Source organism: Giraffa tippelskirchi, chromosome 3 (genome assembly GCF_054371585.1).
Source record: "Giraffa tippelskirchi isolate mGirTip1 chromosome 3, T2T-mGirTip1v1.2.pri, whole genome shotgun sequence".
Lineage (NCBI taxonomy): Eukaryota > Metazoa > Chordata > Mammalia > Artiodactyla > Giraffidae > Giraffa > Giraffa tippelskirchi.
Window position 1 is genome coordinate 143,263,310 of NC_137277.1, and position 23,772 is coordinate 143,287,081.

Consider the following 23,772-nt stretch of genomic DNA (forward strand, 5'->3'; position numbering starts at 1 on the left):
TTGGAAATCAGATAACTTAATTTTAATACAATTCAAAATTAAAGTACAATTGCTTATACAACAATGAATAAAGACAAGTTTCCAAGTGAGATATCAAACTGAAAATTCAAATATAAACAGAGGAAATGTAAACAGTTATAAAATATCAACAGTTATAAATGTTACTTACTTACAGCAAGGCTATTCAAATTTTGGTCTATGAACAATTTGTGACTCATCCAAAAGGAAAGAAAGAACTTGTGCCAGAATGGATATCTATTATGTCACCAACTGGCCATTTCTTTTATAACAAGACTTTTTTGATAAAGGAAGCAGTGTGCTGATTTATATTCTGGCACAGGTGCCTTATCTCATTACAACCTGGAGAACAGGTCTTGCTTAATTTCTTTAAAGTGCCATGATGATTTTACTGCTCAGAGTTAGGTTAACTTTAGTGCGGGGGAAAAAAGTTGAAATGACACATGATTGTCAGCTATACCTCTTCTATTTTTAATCCCATTGATCCAAAGATCCTAACCAAAAAGCAAACTATACTTTATAAACTCATCACAATATAGCATTAATCTTCAGATGATAACTGACATCTATTCACCTCTGAGGGGATCTCCATATTCCCACTTCAGTGCCATATATCAACCGTTTCGATTAACACTTGCTTTCAATCTTGCGGGAAGAAAGTAAGAATTATTTTATAATAATCAAGAAAAAATTTAATAAGTAATAGTTATTTGTGAATGGTTTGGTGGTTTAGCCGCTAAGTCGTGTCCAACTCTTGCGATTCCATGGACAGAGGAGCATGGCAGGCTACAGTCCATGGGATTCTCCAGGCAAGAATACTGGAGTGGGTTACCATTTCCTTCTCCAGGAGATCTTCCCAACCCAGGAATCAAACCCGGGTCTCCTGCATTGTAGGCGGATTCTTTACCAACTGAGCTACAAGGGAAGCCCCTATTTGTGAATAAGTTCCTCTAAAAATTAGTTTATTCTCATATATCAATCAGAGAAAATTTTAAGTTCATCTTTATGAAAAAATTGAACTTTTATACTGTTTGGGTAACAACTAGTTGCTTTTACAATGAAAATTGGTAGGGAAAAAGGTATGGAAATTTATAACCCTGTGTATTCTATTAACTAAGGGGAAGCAGACAAACTATTTTAAGATTCCTCAGAATAAAAGTAAACTGGCATAAAATATTTTTTAAGAAACAGTTTATAATTCAAAATTCAAACATTGCTTGATTTTTAGTATGGCATAATTCCTCTGGAAATTAAAAAATATAATATGGTCTTTTGTAAAAGTAATAATTTCCTCTTTCTCCAATGACTTACTAAACTTTACCCACATTAGCTTAATACTGAAGGCAAATAAATGGACAACCAACGATTCAGAAAAAACTCATCAGTTTTAGATATACAGAAGCCCAATTAGCTTCTGCATTGACTAGTTTACTGAACCGATAACTACTTCTTAAGGAAGTTAAATGTATATTTACATGTCTTAAGATGAGAGCTTCTTCAGCACCTGAGCTGAGTGCAATATACTGGAGGGAAGAATTTCTAACAGAAAGTTGTCTAAGGACTTATTTCATTTATCTATACATATATACATACATCTATATAAACACATTTACACCTATACATACACACACACAAGCAGAAATAACTCTTCCTTCAAGAAATGTTGAAGATGTAAAAGGAATTCTCCATTTACCTAAATAAAGCAAACTGATGGTTATTAAAATGTTTTTAAGTTATTTGGAATCTCACAAAATTTCAAGAAGTTTTTTTAGAATAACATATAATTCAAAGGGAAAAAACTCAAGGATTTCTTTTGACAAAACCGAATTTCTTTTGACACAGTATCATGGTTGCAAAGTTACAGTTATCTTAACTTGATAACATGAGTTTAAATAGTCTCCAGGTGGAAAGTTATCAAAGATTACCCAATAGGAGTCAGTCCCCACCCCCTTAGGACTGAACAAAGTCACCGGCCTCCCATCATTTTGCTGTCCTTGGACTATTACTTGCAGTGGCCCCAGCGAAACACCATTAAAGGCCACTCTGCTGAGCCTTGTCACACACTAGGAAGAGTTCTTCAGAACTTTAGAAGAGCTTGATGTCATCCTGTCTTATGATCACATTCACCTTGCTACTGCTGACTGACATTGTGCTAGCAGTCCTACTGTGCTATGATATGGTTCATGCATACTTCTACAACTCTAAATGATTGGCTTGTACTCCAAGACTTAGAAGATACTTAAAATTCTGCAAGTTGTGTAAGTCTGTCAGGACTTTCTTCTACATTCAATTAATAAATGTTTCGTTGACTGAAAATAGAGCACATTCAGTTTCATCTAAGTATCTTCTACTCTAGAGAATCTGGAGGATGAAAAGCCTCTACACTTGTATACCTTCTATTCTCCACCTTTCAGACCTTGTTAAATCTGAAGTATGGTGAGAGTGGGCAAAAGACATTTGAGTTAAAAATGATGCCATGCTGCTCTTTTCTCTGTTTTAACTTGTATAGAATATCCCTAATCCAGTTTCTAACCCTCCTCTGCTCTGGTTAAAGGACCTGTTTCATATAGCAGATCATATGTAATGCAGTTTCAAAATATTCATGGTTGAAAAACATTTTCAAGTGTTAAACATCTCGAGCATCTATAGAATAGCTGTATTTTTATCTAAACTTGAAACTGTTATCCTAAACAAAATTTTGTCAATAGAGGCATGGTGTAGGGCTTACCTTGGAGAATCTATTAAATTCAAATGTCTTCATTTTGTTTAGTTTACATCAACCATAATATAACCCAAATCACTTTTTTCCTGATATGGAAGACATTTTGATAAATCCATTTGAACCCAAATTCTTTCATTAACATGTAAACTCACAAGTACAATTTTATTTTTGTTATACATTTAAATATTTCTTGAAGAGTTGATATCTCAGTATAGGGAATGAAATTATGCTAGTAACTACTAATTTAGCATTCAAACATTTCCCTAAATTCTTCAATGCAAAAGTGCATTTACAGTATAAACATGCCATATATGAAGCTACAAACCACAATCTCACACTGGAGTGGATTTCAGATTCCAGATTCAGTTCAAATGGGTTAAGGAGAAAAGTGCTAACAGAGCAAATCTGACACAAGTTCATGGGGGTTGGGCAATGAGTCATCAAAGCGGAATCTTTTGGACACCATGCTGCTGTCCTCCGGGATATTCTCTTTGTCTTCTCGGTCACTACAGGTACCATTACAAGAGGGTTTGTAAGTCTTGTCCTCAGAGGACCTTACTGTATGATCCTGACTTTGAGAGGAACTGGAGGTTTCTTCAGGGTGAAACAAGTTTCCAAAGTCCCACTGTTGCAGCCAAGAATGAGAAAGGCAGATTTCAGCTGTCGGTCTTTTCCTTTGAACAAAAGCACCGAGAAAAGATTGAGATCTTAAAATCAGGTTGGAAATGTCTGTAGTTCAGTACATTATAGGCTTATTTTTTTCTATTTATTCTGAAAATAACACATACCCATAGTACAGGATGGAATAATTATAAGAAAAGTGGAACACCTACAGTTTCTTTAATTCTGACATGTGCTGAAAATTCAGTTTATCACGAAGCTTATAGACAGGGCTATCTAGTTAAAACCCTTGGGAACATATTTTAGCCTCACAAATGCTGCTGCTGCTAAGTCACTTCAGTCGTGTCCGACTCTGTGCGACCCCATAGACGGCAGCCCACCAGGCTCCGCCATCCCTGGGATTCTCCAGGCAAGAATACTGGAGTGGGTTGCCATTTCCTTCTCCAGTGCATGAACAGGAAAAGTGAAGTGAAGTCGCTCAGTCATGTCTGACTCTTAGCGACCCCATGGACTACAGCCTACCAGGCTCCTCCGTCCATGGGATTTTCCAGGCAAGAGTACTGGAGTGGGTGCCATTGCCTTCTCCGTTAGCCTCACAAATAAAAATCAGTAAAATTATAGGCTCTTGGGTTTATAAACCCTTTGAAGGAAAATACATGTAAGTAAATTATAATCTCTATTATTAATTACTTTATTCTTAAAAAGTAGTAACAATTAAATCTTGAAAACAGAGACTACTCAACAAAGACGTTTATCTAATATTTTTAGTTTTTAAATTTTGTTTTCTCTTGTGAAAGCAACATGGTCAAATATCACAATATTTCAGAAGGAAAGAAAACTTCAACCTTAACATAACCACTATTACCATTAGAACGTAGTAGTTTCCTTAGTCTTTGTTTTTATGTTCAATTTTTATGATTATAAAAAAATTAAGGTGCTCACTACAGAAATTTTAGAATGTAACTGAAAAATATTTAAGAAAACTAAACAGTTTAAAACCATAAACACATAGAATAATCATTATTTCTATTAAATAACCATCTATGAATCGTAGCCTGCCAGGCTCCTCTGTCCATAAGATTTTCCAGGCAAGAATACTGGAGTGGGTTGCCATGTCCTCCTCCAGGGGAATCTTCCTGACCCAGGGCAACTCTTATGTCTCCTGCATTGGCAGGCAGGTTCTTTACCAAGAGCACTACCTGGGAAGCCCAAAATTGAGATAGTCAGTGTTTGTTAAGACTTGCGTTAAGCTTAGGTTTTTTTTCTTAAGCAAATAAGGAAAGTGAATCCTCCAGGAGATTAAGTAACTGTCAGAAAGAGAAGCCTTGACAAGTAACAAAACCAGGATCCTGGTCCGAGATGCTATATCACAGCTTCTGAGTTACGTGCAGCCAAGCCATTTTAAGGTAAATAGGGCTGACCTGGGGGCTTCCCAGGTGGATCAGCACTAAAGAATTCACCAGCAATGCAGGAGACGTGGGTTCCATCCCTGGGTCGGGAAGATCCCCTGGAGGAGGAAATAGCAATCCACTCCAGTATTCCTGCCTGGAAAATTCCATAGACAGAGGAGCCTGGTGGGCTACAGTCCATAGGGTTGCAAAGAGTCAGACACAACTGAGCAACTGAGTACACACATACAGGACTTATCCAGGTAAAGAAAAGGAGGTCAGCTTTTTCTTTTCCTGCTTTGAAGTGGCCAATGAGTGAGGTAAGAGTCTTAAGACATACTTTCAAGTACCTTCTTTAGTAGGCAAAGAGTATCTGCTCCTTAAAAATTTGACAATCAGTATTTGGACTTGTTATACAACTATAGTTATTTCACTATAAATAATTCATAACAAAGTCTTATCATAACAGACACGTATATTATAAATCTTCAATGTGTGTGTTCAGTTGCTCAGTTGTGCCTGATTCTTTGTGACCCCATAGACTGTAGCCCACCAGGCTCCTCTGTCCATGGAATTTTCCAGAATACTGGAGTGGGCTGCCATTTCTTCCTCCACGGGATCTTCCTGATCCAGGGATTGAACCCACATCTCCTGCATCTCATGCATCACAGTGGATTCTCTACTGCTGAGCCATTGGTTCTACTACTAATAATGTTAAGGAATTTCAGAGGATAGTAGCAGGTTGAGAGAGAGATAACCCAAACCTTCCCTTCATTTAAAGATTTGCTGTTATATACTTTACATTTCCTATGTTTGAAGTTATAGATTTGTCATTTAATGGTCTCTCATACCACCTCTCTTCCCATTTTACCTGAAATTGAGAGAGCATACATCTAATAATTTTATACTGTTTTATAATGTATCTTTCTTAATAGTCATATGTAATTTATTTTGTAATAGTATTTAAGTAACTTAATATTACTTACTCTGGATTTTTTACTAAAAGGCTCTGGATGAAGTCTGTGGCCAGCTGTGAAACTGATGAAAAAGTTTCTTCCGAATAATCTACATTAACTTGAGAAATATTGAGGTATGTTTCTTGATTATCTTCTCCCACAAATGGGGATGTGTGAGTTAATAACATATATGCTATTACACCAACATTCCTGAAAAAACAAATAACTGAGAATATGGGAACTTAAAATGTGTGTTAATCTTAAAACATTTATATAAGGTAAAATTGATTCTCAACATATTCCTGTCCTCAAATCTTATGTAGTTAAACTACAGATTTTAAATTGCTTTTCAAAGTTCCTATAGTATACTATTAAAGCTGAAATAATTATGCCGTCTCAACGTTTGCCTCACAGAAAAAGACTGAGGGAATGCACATGTATGTTATATAAAAATAATGTATTAAATATGTATCATTATATCTACAGTCTGCCCTTCACACAGATACCTGTTTATCAAGTACACAAAGCTGTCCTGAGTGGCATTTCCCAAATGGTGTTCAATGACACAGTAATGACCTGTGAGGCATAAACAGGATTCCATACAAACAGAGGCTGCAGGTTTGGTAAAACACAGTATTGGGCAGGCAGATTTCTTTTTAATTGCAAAACTTTAGAGCCATAAATATGTTAATGACAACTCCTGTGTTCAGGAACCAGAAAAAGACAATACATATATAGCACCTATTTCACCCACTTATTTAGCCGTAGCACCCTTTTTTCTTAGCAAATCCATTTCATCCCCCTACATGGCAAACTAAACTCTTCCTCTTGGTCTGATGGAGTCAGTCCGCCACTGTGGTCTCAAGTCAAGTTCTGGTATCAATACCATCTCTACCCTATAATATTCTCTTTGTGTCAACCATATAAACTCACAATACCCAAGAAATATACTCTCATAAAACTAAACTTTTAAATGGATCTAATCTCATTTTTCTATTGAGTAAATGCCTTCCTAGTTCTCCCAGACCTGGATCATATGTCTCCCATCTGGTGCCTGTCTGCTGCTTCCCCCACGGTTATTAAAGGCATTCTATCTTTATTATGGAACATATAGCACAGTATTGTGACTATTTTGTTCTTTTACCAGAAGGAGTCTTACTCTGGGAAAGGGATTTTCTCATTTATTCCTGTACTTTGGCTCAGAGCCAAAGTGTTATTAAAAAGAATGAACAAGTAAATGTTTTCCTGTGGCATAATAATGATACTCAAATAAAATCTTTTAAAGATAGCCTTACTATTTATATTTTGAACCAAAGAACCAGAGAATATGTACTAACCGGCTTTTAATAAAGGAATACAAGTAATTAACAAAATCTCACCACATATCTGTTGCTGTGGTAATGGGATCGTAGTTCAGGATTTCTGGAGCTGAAAGAGAAAATAAAATTCAAATTCAATACTGACAAATCTAAAAACATGAAAATTACTTTGCAGTAAAATGCATTTAATTTTAAAGAATTACCAATATATCAGTAGAAATTTGGCATAGTATTTATTATCCTGTGATTGGACATTTAGATATACCTAATGTTGAGAAAATTATATAACCAGATGGTTCAAAAGCACCAATTATATTCTGGGAATAACCAGTAGCTATGTAGTATTTTTTTTAAACAATTAAGATTAACCTCAGGAAGAGCAATTATGAAGAAGTAAAATGTTAGAAGCTAAAATCTTTTTACAATTTTTGTCTCATTACTCTGTTAGGAATTAGTTTGAGTTATTTTATTAGAATGATTTCAGTTTTTCTTCTCAGGGTAAATAGACTCATATGCATTCAAAAATGACACTATGAACAAACCAGCTTCCTGGGAGTATTTTAGATTTTCAAGTAGATTAAATATCCCTTTTAAACTATCTAAAACCTAGTTTCCTAAGCAATTAATTCTCCACTGTCTCCTCTTTGCCCCCGCCAAAAAAATTTAATGGTATAACATGAATTCTCTATACTTTCTGAACATCACTATAAATTTCAAATTAGTAGAGTCCAAACTAGTATCTATGCTTGAATAACTTTTTAGTTTCACAGTATGGTTTCATAACTTCTCCAAAGAGAGACTGTTACCTAAAGCATAACAGTCTGGTTAATAAAGTCTTTGAGTCACATATATTGTCAGCTTCCACTGTACCACCTGCCACCTTTTCACATACTTCTGTGAGCTATATTATCTATAATTACAACCATTATTCTAGGACACTATAGCCTCTATCAGCATTCAGAAGTTAGTAATTTGCTTTGTTTTTCATTTTGGGAAAGTCAGCTCCCTTGCTGAGTAGCACCTGTTCTGATTACTCATATCTTTTCAATGCCTGCATAGGGATATCAATATGAGCAACAACAAACAAGTGTAAAAAGATTGTTATTACAAATTAAAATACTTTACCATTTATGTGCTGCTTTACAGGACTTAAAAACATCTTTCATCTCCATGATCTAATTTGTTGATTTAGTATAATATTCCTAGATTATCTAATAATAGGTTCTACTTAACACCCTTCTTTTTCAAAATCCTCCTTTTACAACTCTCAGCAAAACCTCACTAGGACAGAAGTAAAAGTGACATCTATCAAACAAAAAGGCTTCCAATGCAGTAACACTGATTCAGTTTTCCTCTTTTTTCATTTTCTTCTGCTTCCTAACTTCCTTTTTACCTATTTTTCTTTATGTACAAAGCTTGTACACACAAACACTAAACTTTTAACTTATATGTCCAATGTCCTGTAAATTGTGATTGTCTCAATTCACTATAACTCATTTAAATGTGTCAAAACCAAATTTCAATGCACTAAAATACTTGAACCATATATATCCTGGAGTTACATGCCCTAAAATAGTTCTATATAGGTATCAGTTATTAATAAATTTCAAAATGGCATATAAAATAAAGGAAATTCTTACCCAAGTATTCTGGTGTTCCCATGATTTCCCGAAGTTCACATGCATTCCCTATTTTTCGAGACATTCCAAAATCTACAATTTTTATGTCCCCAAGAGGATATACGCTGCTCAATAATATATTCTGTGGCTAATAAAGGACAACAAAAAATGATAAATAATATAAAACAAGAAAAGAATGCTAAAATCTAAGGTAACTTAAGTAGAATTTATTGTTTAGCTATTAAACATTTATTGAGTCATCCACCAACCATTTACTGAACTACTATTTAGGAGGAGCTATATAGTCAATGATAAAGAAAAAAAATACGCTTCAAGAGTATTCTTGGTTTTAATAAAAAAAAGATGGATACATTGATTGATTAACTGATTATGATATACAGAATACTCGGTAGTAAACACTGCTTAATTCTGCCCATAAGAAAGTCCAAGAAGGCTTTGCAGTAGAGATAATGTTTAAGATGAATCCTGAAGGCTAAACAGAAGCATGCCAGTGAGAAAAGTGGTCTAGGGACTAGCATGAAAGAAGGCATGAACAAATAAAAATGCATTTACACCCAGAAAGAGCTAATGGTTCAGTACAGTGTGACGGTTCTGGGTCTGACTATTCCCAGGATTGTACCTGAGATAGAAAGAGGCATGGGACGGTTTATGAAAGGGAGACCGTCCAGGAAGGGAAGATCCAGTGTTCAAACAATGAGATACCATTTGATTCAGATTTCAAGGTTCTTGTGTGGCTACAGAGGAAGGATAAGGAGAAAGGATAGTAACACGAGAGGTTGAAGTGGTACCTCAGGGTTTGGGAAGGGGCCTGAATGGTCTGGGGCAGGGTGTGGAGAAAGAAGAAGCCAAAAGACTAAAAGCCTCAAGAGAAAGATGAATGAGTATAATGGGAGCAAAGGAGTAAGGACTAGCAGGTTATCTTCAAGAGGTAGCTAAAAATTAAGTATTTCAGAGACAGACAGTTTTATAAGACAAAAAGTCCAAGATGTGGTGGTAAGAATGGGATGAAGTGACATGACGGTGGCACTAGAACATATGTAATGATGGTTTTTAAAAGTTCAGTGATTAATCTGAGCTGCTCACACATGCAGTCTTCTATCTGTCAATACAGAAGTAAGTCCATGTAGCACATGCACAGTCTAGACAAGCATGACCTATTGTTTCCTCTCGATACCAGTTTGCAGTTAGTTGTGCAAAGCAAGAACAGAGATGGAACAGAGATGTAGTGGTACTTAAAACTACATTACATTACCTTTAAATCAAGGTGTACAATGTTATTCTGATGTAGGTAATGAACTCCTTCAAGTATTTGTTTAATGAGTCTAATAATGTCATTTTCAGAGACCATTTCAGCCAACTCAGGTAAACACAAATTGAAAATTTCTCCACCTGCAGCACTGAAATAAAATTCAAAGAATAGAAACTTGAAAAATCATTGATCTAAAAATGACAACTTTTATTAAACACTGTATACCTGTAAGTAAAATATATGGCCACCTAAACTTTAATCTCTATATATACACACATTTAATGGGAGGTGGTGGATGGTGCTGGGAGGGATTTTTAAGGAATAAAATAAATGACAAGAATAGTTTAAAGTCTGGGTGCTAGTATTTACCTATGAGCTCAGCTCTGCTCTATTTTACTCATTTATTCATTATACATAAACATACCTGTCATCTGTATGCTGCTGCTGCCTGTATATAGATAGATATTTTGATTCTCAAGACAATCATGTGAATCATGGCTATCATTCCCATTTTACAGATAAAGAAATAAGTACAAAGAGGTGAAATTACTTGTACAAGGCCACATAGTAAATGGAGGATGGAGTTAGAGGGCAGAATCTGAATCTGTATAATATGGATGAGAATCTACATTCTTAACCAATATCCTGAGTTGCAGCTTTACAAAGAATAGTTGGAGCCAGAACCCAAATTTTCTTTGTTTGTTTATAAGAACTGAAAATCTAAATGCCAACAAACGCATAATGAAAAATTCCTAGATTTGGAATCAAATGATTGAAATTTAAATCATAAATCTGCTATTTGCCAGCAATATAATTTAGGGTCAGTCACTTATTTGAGCTTCCCCATCTGTAAAACTGAGATATAACTGAACTCAACAGATCTTTTTTAAGGACTAAATCTAAATGAATGAGATAAAAACTGTCAGAAATCATGCAAAAAAAATCTAGATGGTTATTAATAAAAATTTATAAGGTATGTTTGGGAATATCTCAAGTAAAGCCTACTCTACATGATAAATCAGAAACTCATTTATTTCGCAGAACAGTATTTTCTCCCCTTTGGTTCACTCCTGTATCTACAGCAACAAGAAGAGTATCTAACACATAGAAGGTATGCAGTAAGTGTCTGTTGAATGAATGAATAATGGAATAGACAGTCATTCTTCAGAGCAGCTGAAAGTGCAATTCATTAGTCTTGGTGACTGTCAAGAGGAAGAAGCATGTCATATACATCTGGAGTGACAAGAAGGAAAAAGAATCAGTGGTCACAAATCTGAGTCTCACTGTAAATCATAGGACTGATCCTTCACACTTGCAGAGGTAACCAGGCCATCAGGTCATCTGTACAGAGCATGCCAATTAGAAACTGCAGGGCTTTGTTGCTTCACACTTTACAGTATTTCAGAGAAATCTGTGGGACAGCTGCTAAGGCACACATGGAAATGCTTCAATAATGTTTACTTCATATCTCAATGACTTCCAGCCCCCAAAACTCCCAGAAAGTTCATGAGAAATTAACTTCAAGATCTGACTTCAAGGTTTCATAGTAAGGACAATCTGAGTATGAAAAATTTACTTTGCTATAAAACATGCAGTAGTGACCTCCAAAGTAAGGTACCAGAAGACAACATTAGAAATTCATTCATCTAAAAAAGAAACTAATCTTTATGAATAGCTAATATTCAGACTACCCATGTGGCCCCTCAGTTTACACATCAGTTGTTTATTTGTCATAACCCTGCTCAAGGTCTCCTGAGGGAAGAGGGACTCCACAGGCCAAGGTACTTAGGATACCTCACTTCTTCCCTTTCTGGTTATGTTATTTAGCTTTAATGAAATGAATCTTCTCAAAACAAGTGGCCACAATATATTCCTGCAAGGACACTACAGATAAGGTTAATAATGCAATTGTGAGCAAATAAGAAAATGAAGACATACTTCAGATTCTCTTAGAATGAGTTCTTTGCTAGGCTCTTTATAAGACACATCTGATAAAAAATCAGACCAAATAATTAGAAATTAAAAGAAAATTGTATGGAATATGGATTCCTAGCCACTATCAAAATATGGAAAATACCCCAAACTATGGGAAATACCAGAAAGATCTAAATTCTTCAGTATCCAGCAGTATATGGCAGCATAAAATGCTTAGGTGAAAAATTCATTCTTGAACACTTCATAATTATTTATATAACAACACTGACATTACACTCTCTAAAGTTAATTCAATAGACAGAATGCTCGTTAATTCTAAAATTCAAAATAAAATTTGAGAAAACATGTGTAAAGCACTTCCCAGTGCCTAGATATTAAGAGGACAGCAGGCTGCCTGTGGAAGTACCTACTGAAACAAGGCAGCCTGACTTCCATTCAGACTCTGCCTAACTAGTTACTTGAGCTGGGACAAAACATGCTTCCGTTTCTTCTACTGTAACATAGTGATACATAACAAAAAATGACAGCTCTAACTTCACTGGCTTGCTGTAAGAATTAAATCAGATAAGTCACATAAAGTACTGAGTACAACAGATGTTGTAAGGATCAAAGCAGATCACCTGTAGTCTTTAATACAGTGTTTAACACACAGTAGATATTCAATAAATATTAGCTATTATTATAATGAGTCAACAAATATTAATTCCAAATATAGCCAACATTCAGCCTTTCTGAATTTGGGGGCTGCTTGTTAGACTCTGATTATGAAGTCAACTTTAAAAGTCTTTGCTAAATTAAAATTCATTTTTAGAAACACTATATTATATATATATATATATAAATGCACACAACATATTCTTAAGTAGAAAAAAAGGACTATAATACCATATACTTAATAGATCACGATTTTGTTTCTCAAAGTATACATACATAGAAAAATAAAATAATTTCAAAATAGAGGAATATGTCATAAAAGTAACCACTGTTTACAAATGATTTCTATTTTCTATACGTTCTAAATTTAATACAATAAATAGATGTTACTTTTATACCAGGAAAAGTATCCTAAGGGTTTTGGGCTTGTTTATTTCAGTAATGAGATCAAACAAACACTGTGACTGTCAGCCAATCACACTGTCTCTACCTTAGTTTGACCAGCTGACCAGTGTCTTTTATAGGACTGCCATTTTTCCCACAAAAGAGTGAAAGCTCTTTACCATAATTTACCATAACTTTCCAAAGATGAAGCTATGGTAAACAGAAAATGAAGAGGAGTTAAAAGGAGGAGAAGCAGTGATAACACAAGAAGCAGAAGTTAGCAGAAACTGGAAGCATAAATGGAAAGCACTGAGGAGCAGCAGGCTAACAGACCACTAGTTAAAACAAGGCACCCAGAGCAGTGACTACAGAGAAGAAGTATCTCTGTAATCAGAGAAGCCACTTATATCATTATTGTCCTTCCTCTCTCTACTGAAGAGTTTGCCCCTTGAAGGAACTCAACTAAGAAATTCAGAAATTTGGAGTATTTGTGTTTTTTTGCTTATGTGCTTGTATATATGTTGTGCATATGTGAGTGGGTGTGATAATAGTACTTTAGTACAGTGACCAACCTAGACAGCATATTAAAAAGCAGAGACGTTACTTTGTCAACAAAGATCCGTCTAGTCAAGGCTATGGTTTTTCCAGTGGTCATGTATGGATATGAGAGTTGGACTATAAAGAAAGCTGAGCGCCCAAGAGTTGATGCTTTTGAACTGTGGTGTTGGAAAAGACTCTTGAGAGTCCCTTGGACTGCAAGGAGATCCAACCAGTCCAACCTAAAGGAGATCAGTTCTGGGTGTTCATTGGAAGGACTGATGTTGAAGCTGAAACTCCAATACTTTTGGCCACCTGATGCGAAGAACTGACTCATTTGAAAAGACCCTGATGCTGGGAAAGATTGAGGGCAGAAAGAGAAGAGGATGACAGAGGATGAGATGGTTGGATGGCATCACCGACTCAATGGACATGGGTTTGTGTGGACTCTGGGAGTTGGTGATGGACAGGGAGGCGTGGCGTGCTGTGGTTCATGGGGTCGCAAAGAGTCGGACACGACTGAGTCACTGAACTGAACAGTTACACTGTCACATAAATCTATGGTACTATATACTACTTATGTCTACATTTGTCTTTTACACCTTTCTAAAGCACAGTTTAGAAATTAGTAAGGAAGTTGAGAATATCATTTAAAAAACTCCCATAACACAATAAAGTTAACATGTAGAAGATTAAAATCAAACTACATGGTTTACCTTTCATTCATGCAAGTTTACCTTTTTATTCTCCTTGGGTAACTTCACTGGATGTGCTTTTCAAATAAATGAATATACAAATTATTTCAATCCTATCTGCCATCAGACTGTTTTGCAGAAAACTTCTATTTTCTGTGCTACTGGCAATGAAAGTATACTCAATTTCATCATACTGTATAAACATTGAATTGTCATTTGTTTACTGAATGCTGTTTAATTCATTTTAGGGTATCTGTGTGAGGCTACACATTATAAGTTTTCTGAAAATATATGAATATATACTATGTTCCTCTATTATTTTATTGACAGAAATCTTTACAAGTTCTTGTTATACTTTTCTCATTCTTATTCTTGACATTTCAAGCAACCTTACCCACCAATTCAAATAGGTACTATAAACTTACTTCAATTTTTTAAAGCGTATACTTACTATTCCAATATCAAAATGATTTCACTTGTATTTTCATAGACTTCATGAAGATTAATCACATGGGGACAAGACTTTGCCAATTCAAGTACTGCGATTTCATGCAGAATCTCTGCTCGACAGTCCTGTCCTCTTCTTCTCTTTTTTAGAAACTTTGCAGCATATTCTTGTCCAGTAGATTTTGATATACATTGTCTAACCACAGCAAATTTTCCTCTGGGAGAAAAATAAGAACAAAAGTTAGTGTAACACAGATACTCTTATAACTCTATCAATCCTTTCAAACATCCATGCCTTTAGGAATTTACCTTTGCTCTCCTAATCTAATCAAATACTACATGTACTTTTATAAAATTTATAGTATCATCACACAAAATTACAAATGGCAAATGTAATATAAGACATAATTATATTTATTCTTCACTATCACATCATTAACATGATACATTACCATTGTAGGGGGAGATCTCATTTGCCCACCAATTTCATGCCATACTCTTGATATGAATTGTTTTGTTTAAGTATGATAACAATCCTATAGAGTAAGTATTATTCTGTCTGGCAGACTCCAGAGAAGATATGTATCTTGGTCTATTCCCCTCTGCTAAAAGTTTTAGCTTTCCTTCAAATGAAAAAATTCAAATGCAAAAATTGGTATTCGTCTTATTTACTTCTATTAGCGTAAACACTTTGCCTTTCAACATCACTTTTGACAAGCTTTGAATCTTTCTATCACAATTTTGTTAGTTGTTTTACCAGAGTATCTGTTAGTATTGCTCAGTAGTCCACGAAGCTTGTAACAGATATCAACAGTATACATGTCTTACGGAAAGTATCCAAAGACACTTTATGATTAACTAAGAAAATTCATGGTTATCAAAAGCTTTGTACAAACACATTATTAAAGTCATGTGTATCATTTTAGGAATAAACATGTTTTAGCTCTATCCAATAACAGTACTCAACATTTCAGCCAAATTTTGAAAGACTCTGGCAAACCTATGTATTCTAAAGTAAAGATTGTGGAAGTCGCTCAGTAGTGTCCGACTAAGAGAAGGCAATGGCACCCCACTCCAGTACTCTTCCCTGGAAAATCCCATGGACGGAGGAGCCTGGTAGGCTACAGTCCTTGGGGTTGCTAGGAGTTGGACACGACTGAGCGACTTCACTTTCACTTTTCCCTTTCATGCACTGGAGAAGGAAATGGCAACCCACTCCAGTGTTCTTGCCTGGAGAATCCCAGGGACGGGGGAGCCTGGTGGGCTGCCGTCTATGGGGTCGCACAGAGTCGGACACGACTGAAGCGACTTAGCAGCAGCAGCAGCAGTGTCCGGCTCTTTGAGACCCCATGAACTATACATAGTCCATGGAATTCTAGGCCAGAATACTGGAGTGGGTAGTCCTTCCCTTCTCCAGGGGATCTTCCCAACCCAGGGATCAAACTCAGGTCTCCCACATTGCAGGCTGATTCGTTACCAGCTGAGCCACAAGGGAAGCCCATGTATTCTAAGCCTACAGTTTTCCCAAATCTAGTTTCCCAAAGACCCCAGCTATTTTGAGTCAGATTGTTTTCAGAAACTAATAAAAATTATTGACTGTCTACCAAGAAAATGTGCACACGCCTTTAAAAAGAAAGTTTTACATATAATTCCAGAGGGTTTTTAGATTTCAAAGACTATCCATAAACTTCCTAAGCCTGATTCACGGGTTCTAAAATTAAGAACTTCTATCCTAAGGCTCAAACGACTCACTGAATACCAACAAATCAGGTATAAATAAAAACCTATTTTTAATATACTTGGAATTTGGGGTAGAAGTCAGGGACAGAATAAATTGCTTATGCATTTTTACTTACTATTGTCACGGGCAGGATGATAAAGATCCCTATACTCTTTATATTCTCAATTTCCTCAAAATTGGTGCCAATGAAAAGCACTGGAAATCAAGATGAAAAAGGTATAGCTACTAATGCAAAAAAAAAAATTTTAAGAAAGTGGTCAAGCTATAATTTGACTCTTTTACATATATCAAAATAAACATCAACTCAAAAAATTTGCATGCATAAACATTTTTTTGATAGAACTTTTCATTTAAGATTTGAGAATGTTTAATTTGTATTTTCTCACCATATGCAAAAGGAATACAAATCAAAGCATTTCAATGAGCTCACAAAAAGTCAACCAGTCCCTTTGTTTTATATTCAAAGTGTCCATGTTTATAGATTTTATACTGGATAAATTGAGTCAGACTAAGATTAAATGACTCATGAAAGGTCATATATGGAAATGGACTGCCATGACTTAAATTGCAGGATGTGAAATCCTAGCTTTCTATTCTGACCACCACAAAACAATTCCTCCCTTTAAGATAGTTTTTTTAAAAAAGAAGTAGATTCACTTCTGCCAATTCTTACTTAGATTCAGAAGTGAAAATCTGTCTAAAACAAAAAGGAAATTTTAAGTTTTATGAAGAAATTCACCTTGTAAAACTTAGGAAACAGAAGCTAGTTAGCCAAGAACTCTGTCCATCTGAAAAAGTTTACAGTACCAGCTGTAACAATTAACTTCTGCTGTAATTTTATAATTATATCTACAAGCCAGAATTCTCTCAGAAACAAAGAGCAAAATTAAATAATAACACTTTAACTGTTTCAGGTATTCTCATGAGGCTTACAAGAATAGTCCTTGTTAATGCAGAGCAAAGCTAACCAAACAATATTGGTAATTATTTATTCGCCAGTGTTCACCACTAAGTAAAAGCCCTATGAGGGCAGAAACCCTATCTGTCCTAATTATTAATCATAAAATCTATACTTCGCTAACTAACACATAATAGAAACTGAAATATCTGTTGAATGAATGCAAGAGTTATGCACCTAATACAGTACCATACATTGTGCTATTCTGTATACTGTATTTAAAGCATTTACATTTTTAAACCTTCTTTGAGACTCAAAACTTTACACACATATTCATTTATGTGTGTCAGTCGCTCAATAGTGTCTGACACTTTGTGATCCTATGGACTATAACCCACCAGGCTCCTTTGTCCGTGGAATTCTCCAGGCAAAAATACTAGAGTAGGTAGCTATTCTCTTCTACAGAGGATCTTTAAATATTTTTACCATAATTATCAGATGACTTAGGGGGAAAACTAAGTATTTGTTTTCCATTCTAAAATGCTAATTGTCATTTGCTGCTGCTGCTGCTAAGTCGCTTCAGTCGTGTCCGACTATGTGTGACCCCATAGACGGCAGCCCACCAGGCTCCGCCGTCCCTGGGATTCTCCAGGCAAGAACACTGGGGTGGGTTGCCATTTCCTTCTCCAGTGCATGAAAGTGAAAGGTGAAAGTGAAGTCGCTCAGTCGTGTCCGACTCTTAGAGACCCTATGGACTGCAGCCTACCAGGCTCCTCCGTCCATGGGATTTTCCAGGCAAGAGTACTGGAGTGGGGTGCCATTTAGAAGTATCCAAATTAATAGTTAGGGCCTCCCAGGTGGCGCTAGTGGTAAAATATCTGCCTGCCAATGCAGAAGATGTAAGACGTGGGTTCCATCCCTGGGTCAGGAAGATCCCCTGGAGAAGGAAATGGAAACCCACTCCAGTATTCTTGCCTGGAGAATCCCATGGACAGGGAAGCCCGGTGGGCTACGGTCCATGGGGTTGTACAGAGTTGGACACGACTGAGAGCCTGAGCACACACAGAAAATAATACTTAACACAGAATGTCCCTATATGAAATTTAACAGAAACATTTAGGAAAATTTACAACCCTTAACAATAGTACTTAATGCATAACCTAAAAGGGCAAGGCTAACTAGATTTCTCAGAAGCTAAAAGGTCTAGTTAGTTACCCTTCTACATTCTAGAACAGACAATAAAATGTGAAAGGAGGGGGGAGGGTAAGCCACAAAGGAAGCTGACGTTTATTTCTGCATCTGCCTCACCCTTCTAACCACAAGAAGTCCTATGAAACCTTGATTCAGTTGGGGGAGGGGTGGAAAAAACTTACCCAACATGTTAAAAAACAGGAACAATGCAGTTTTTTGAAAACAGTCAAAAATTAACTAACTTTTACATATCTCATTCTAATTTGTTTAAAGAAAAATTCTAAAACATTAAACATCTTTAATTTAAAAACTGATTTATAAAGATAATTTTGTAATTATCACATGCTAGAATTATTATGTTTGTATGTTTCAAAATGTATAAGCCTCAGAAGCAACAAGATTATGATCCTAATTTTCACTTTACACAAGTGTGGGATAATATCAAAATTGGTAGAATATTGAAAGAATTTAAAGCAAGTTCATGGCAGATGAAAGGTCATGACTTCAATTTATCAGGGTTTATTAATGAGACATATCAATATTTACCAGGTGACTCATTAGGCCGTATCAACTAAAAGAAAAAAGGTCTCTTTCATGAAGTTATTAAAAGATGAAATATCAGGAATCTGAATTTGATTTCATCAGAGTTTATCATGAGTTTTTGCTCTAAAATGTTATAAACTAAGTCAAGTTTATGATTATGATTTATGATGGCATCCCATTTACAAAACAATTTCAAATTATTAATACTGTTCCCAAGTTTAAGTTCTCTAAAACCATCAAAGAAAAAAAAATCAGTCTTTCAAGCTGCCACACAGTCTATCTCAATAAAGTTTTGTTGTATCCTGGATGGTAAGATATTAACAATATTGCATTCATTCTAGACTTTTTCATTTTAAGACTGAGGATAATAAGCCACAAAGTGATCCAGAAGAGGATACATGGATTAAGGAAGGCTGTCTGGAAATCAGGTCATAAGATGAGCATCTAAGGAAACTGGCAACATTTAGCTACATTCAGATCTCTAAAGGATTTTTACATAGATATTATATGCAGCTACAAAAGGGGAACTATGCATATTAGGTAGAGATTAGCAGAAAACAGAATTCTGTGTGTAAGTGCCCACAAAATGGAACAAACATTCTGAGGAAGTGAGTTCCCTATTCCTGAGACATTCAAATTGAGGCTGGATAAAAAACTTGTCAGGAAAATTACAGGAAAAATTGCTGTACTGCATAAAAAATATTAGAAGGCCACTGACCATGAAGTTCTTCCAAAGCAAAGACTCTATGACTATTTAATGAGTAATAAGATACAGTCAACTAAAGAACACTTACTCTTTCCTGTATAATGCAAAGAGAAATAATTACAGACTTAGAACTAAACTATTTCTTGAAAATACCCTGAAAGGTTTTAAAAACTGTATCTTTTCAAAAACCATTAAAAGGCCCAAATATTTTGCACACAAAATTAAATAAATAAATATGCCTGGAATTATGAAATAAATATGCTTTCATATTTAGTTCTTAGTCTGATGACATAGATATTATCACCCTTATTTTGTAAAAGAAAGACTGCTCCCAATATCTGACAAGTGAAAAAGCCAGGACTTGCCTTCATCTTTGACATAAAAGACCATCAAGAATAGAATTACTTGCCATGTTTCAGTCAATTTTTGTTTTCACATTGAGATTATCAAAGACAAAAAATCATTCATACTATTTTACTGTGCATCCCTCAATACAAACATGGGCTTTTACTATTTTAACATAAAAATCAAACTAAAGACAGAAAATGATCACCATCCTCCCTTTATTGTTTAAATTTAAAGCTCAAAATGCTGAATACATAACAAATTATTTGGTATATCTTTTGTAATTTTCATATATATTCAAATGATAGTATTAAATTTAGGTCTCATAATCTCAGGTCACTCCTCGGCCTGAAGGAATTTACACGTTCATTAAACCAAAACGGATCAGTATCAGTGTAAATAAAGACAGGTTTTACTTAAAGAACATGCACTGTTTGTCATACGGAATTATACTATCAAATATGAATTAATTTATTTTGTTTAGAAAAGAGAAGGAGGAGAATCTCCACATTTTTTAAGGCCAGCACAATATTCTAAGAATTAGAAAAGCTATTCAACAAAAACTTTGTAGCATTCTACTAAATGTTTTATAAATACTAACTTGTTTAAGACTCACAAAACCATATAAAATATATACAATTACCTTCATCCCCACTTCTCAGATGAGGAAACTACAGAACTGAGAGGTACAGTAATTTGAACTCAAATAGCAAATGGCTAACCCCAAATTTGGATGTGACAGTCCACTATGCTAAGCTGCCTCTTCCCTTGGACAGCCTCAAGTAAGAGCCCTGACTTCCCACCATGGGCTCTGAAGCGAGGTGCGATATATCGTACACGCTCACTAACCCTCCATGGATTTGATTTCCAGGTCACTTAAGACTAGATTCCTGTACAGTATCAGAAGAGATGAGGACTTTTCTTTCTAATCATTGCTAAATAATAATCAAGTGAGTTTTATAAAAGTATAGACAAAGAAATCCTGAGATTTTAAACACACATACATCAAAAGTTTCCTTACCTCCCCAGTTCTTTAGATGTAAGTGTATAAAAATTATTAAAGTTTTCCACTTTAATTGGAGTTTGAGGAGTGGTAGTTAGCATGCCTGAAATACTTCGGCAATCAAATCTTCTCCTCAACATGATGACTCCCAGATAGGCTTCTTCAGTCACTTATTTTTATCTGTTTAAAAAAAGAGAAGATGCAGGGTATAACTTATATGCAATTAAGAAAAAAAAAAGATGTTATCTCAGGCAGGACATGCGTTATACTGTACAGCTCCAAATATAGCTATAAAGTACAACCAAAAAAAAAAAAAAAAAGACAGAAGAAGATTTAAAAGCATATTCTACCCAAAAAGAAGAAAAACAAAGTGCAGACACAGAAATTGGTATCACCTATGGTACTTGAACTAAGTTACTGAATTTCATTTCAGAATAAAACTACTGAAAATGCCTGTAAGACCTACCAAACTTTTTTTAAAAAGTTAAAATTGTAATACAATCATTCAATTTCATTTTAAAACTTTGATTTTTTAAAGTTGTATCTTCACATAACAAGATAATTTAACACAGAAAAACAATTATTCATTTTAAATTTAATTTTACATGGGCAAACAAATATAGTGGTAAATTCACATGCTGCGAGTTATATTACTGACATCTGAGTCACTAAAAGAAATAGACTTGTTTCATGGGTCTTAGATTCAGAACCCAGCACAGAGCCTGCTATGTATGAAGAGCTCTATAATTTTGCCAGATGAGTGAGCAACCACACATAAAGCCTTACTCTGGAGTTCTAACTGTATCTGAAGCTCATATTTATCTGGAACTTTTATGATATTTACAAGTATTAAGTTTTAATATTAAAACCACTATTTCACATTAATTGAATTCATATAATAATGACAGACTACATATTTTTAGACATTTCCTTCTGCTATGCCTATGTAATAGAAGATCCAGTATTATTCTTCTACATACTCTTTCAAGAATCCCTAAGCTTTTTTCCTTCTCTGTCACATTTTTTCTCCGTTTATTTCCTACTTGACATGTTCTACTCTTTACCTTCCTATATTCAAATGCCACCTATATTCAACTTAGCAAGTGAACAGTGTGATTAGAGGGGAGTGTTTTCAGTTTCCATATTTTCTTGGTTTTATTTTTAAGTCGGCACTTCTTTTCTCTTGGCCTTTGGAAAAGCAAAGACCTAACTAGTTTTGAGGTACATCTCTAGTGTTCCAAAATTAGCAGAGTACCATTCTGAAAATAACATTTGGACTGAACCACATCTGAGTCTGAATCCCATTTATCCATCATACCAGTTATGAGACATTTACCTTTGCTGTTGTTCTGAGGTGAATTATGTCCCTCCCTTCAAAATTCCTACCTTGAAGTCCTAATCCCCTAGTACCTCAGAAAGTGATTGTATTAGGAGAAAGGGCCTTTAAATGGGTAATTAAATTAAAATGAGGCCATTAGGGTGGGCCTTAAAGCAATAGGCCATTTTTTTATTTAAAAAATGTGATTAGGATACAGAAACACACAGAGAAGCCCAGATGAAGACACAGGAGGCCATTCACAAACCAAAGAGAAAGGCCTCAGAGAAGCCAAGCCTGCTGACACCTTGATCTCAAAATTCTATTCTCCAGAATCATAAGAAAATTAATTTCTGTTGCTTAAGTCACCCTATCTACAGTACTTTGTTATGGCAGCCTAGCAAAGTAATAGAGCTACTTTTAAAAAGAAAAAAAGAAGTGTTTCAAATGTGTCGGAAGGGATACAAATATAACACTTGGGGGTTTCAATCTTATTATTTTGTTTGAATTAAAAATAAATAATTAATCACAGACAGAGTTGGTCCCTTCTTTTCATCCTGCTAGCCCTGGGTAAGAGAGCTTATCATCTCCTTGCCAACATATGCCCCATTCAGACAGTTTTGTGGTTTACTTTGCATTTCTCCTGATTACTAGCGAGGAAAGCTGCAATTCTGCTCCCCTAGAGTATGGATGAATCACAGAATCCATCTTGCAGTGCTCTAAATACTAAAAATTAAAATACAAACTCATCAAGAATGACACTGGTGCAGTGCTGGTCGTGAAAGCACATCCTGGAGTTCAATAAACAAATCCTGTTAGTGCCCGCTGAAAGATCTTCTCCAGTGACAGTCCCTGCCACTGTTGAAGAGCTGTACCCTATTTTCATATACAAAACTCTCACCCCAAGTTAGCTTAAACTAGCTCTCAAAATCTGTCTTTTTTATTCTGTTTTGATGAACTATTTGTATACTTTAGTTCTGATGGCACTCAGTTTCACTGTTCACATATTCCTCTCTGAAAAATCAATATGGTTACCAATTTCTATGCTTAGTGTTTTTTACTTCAGGTCATCCTTGGGCTTTAAGATTTTTTCCCTAAATTTAAAAGTCTATAAATTTGTATGATTATGATCATATTTATGTTACTAGTATATATACAAAAAAAAGGGATACACCTGTATCAAAGATACAAATCAGGCTACATTCCCAACACTGTTCCACATCAGGCCTTAGGAATCATGAGCTCAAGAACACAGCAAATTTACCCATAGAGACAGAGTATAGGCTCTTGATTCTAAGATGTTCACCTCATCTAGATTCTAGAATCTGAGATGTTTATATCATGCTGTAATACATCAGCTAAAAAGCAATCTATTCATAAGAATCTAGTAAAACAGAGATATATTTTATAATTATTTTCTGCCCTCAAGTTTCAAAAGAGTCAATATGAATCTTAGATGTTGTCA

At 35.2% G+C, this 23,772-nt stretch overlaps 1 protein-coding gene across 1 annotated transcript; it reads right to left on the reverse strand.

Moving 5' to 3' along the window:
• On the reverse strand, positions 1-21,142 carry STK17B (serine/threonine kinase 17b). The gene is made up of 7 exons (XM_081581461.1): positions 21,011-21,142; positions 14,570-14,782; positions 9,917-10,061; positions 8,665-8,791; positions 7,085-7,133; positions 5,736-5,915; positions 1-3,414 (listed from the first exon to the last, which is right to left on the reverse strand). Exons 1-7 carry the CDS (start codon positions 21,130-21,132, stop codon positions 3,132-3,134), a joined length of 1,119 nt encoding a protein of 372 aa, XP_081437587.1. The 5' UTR covers positions 21,133-21,142; the 3' UTR covers positions 1-3,131.
• Between the last annotated feature and the right edge of the window lie 2,630 nt (positions 21,143-23,772).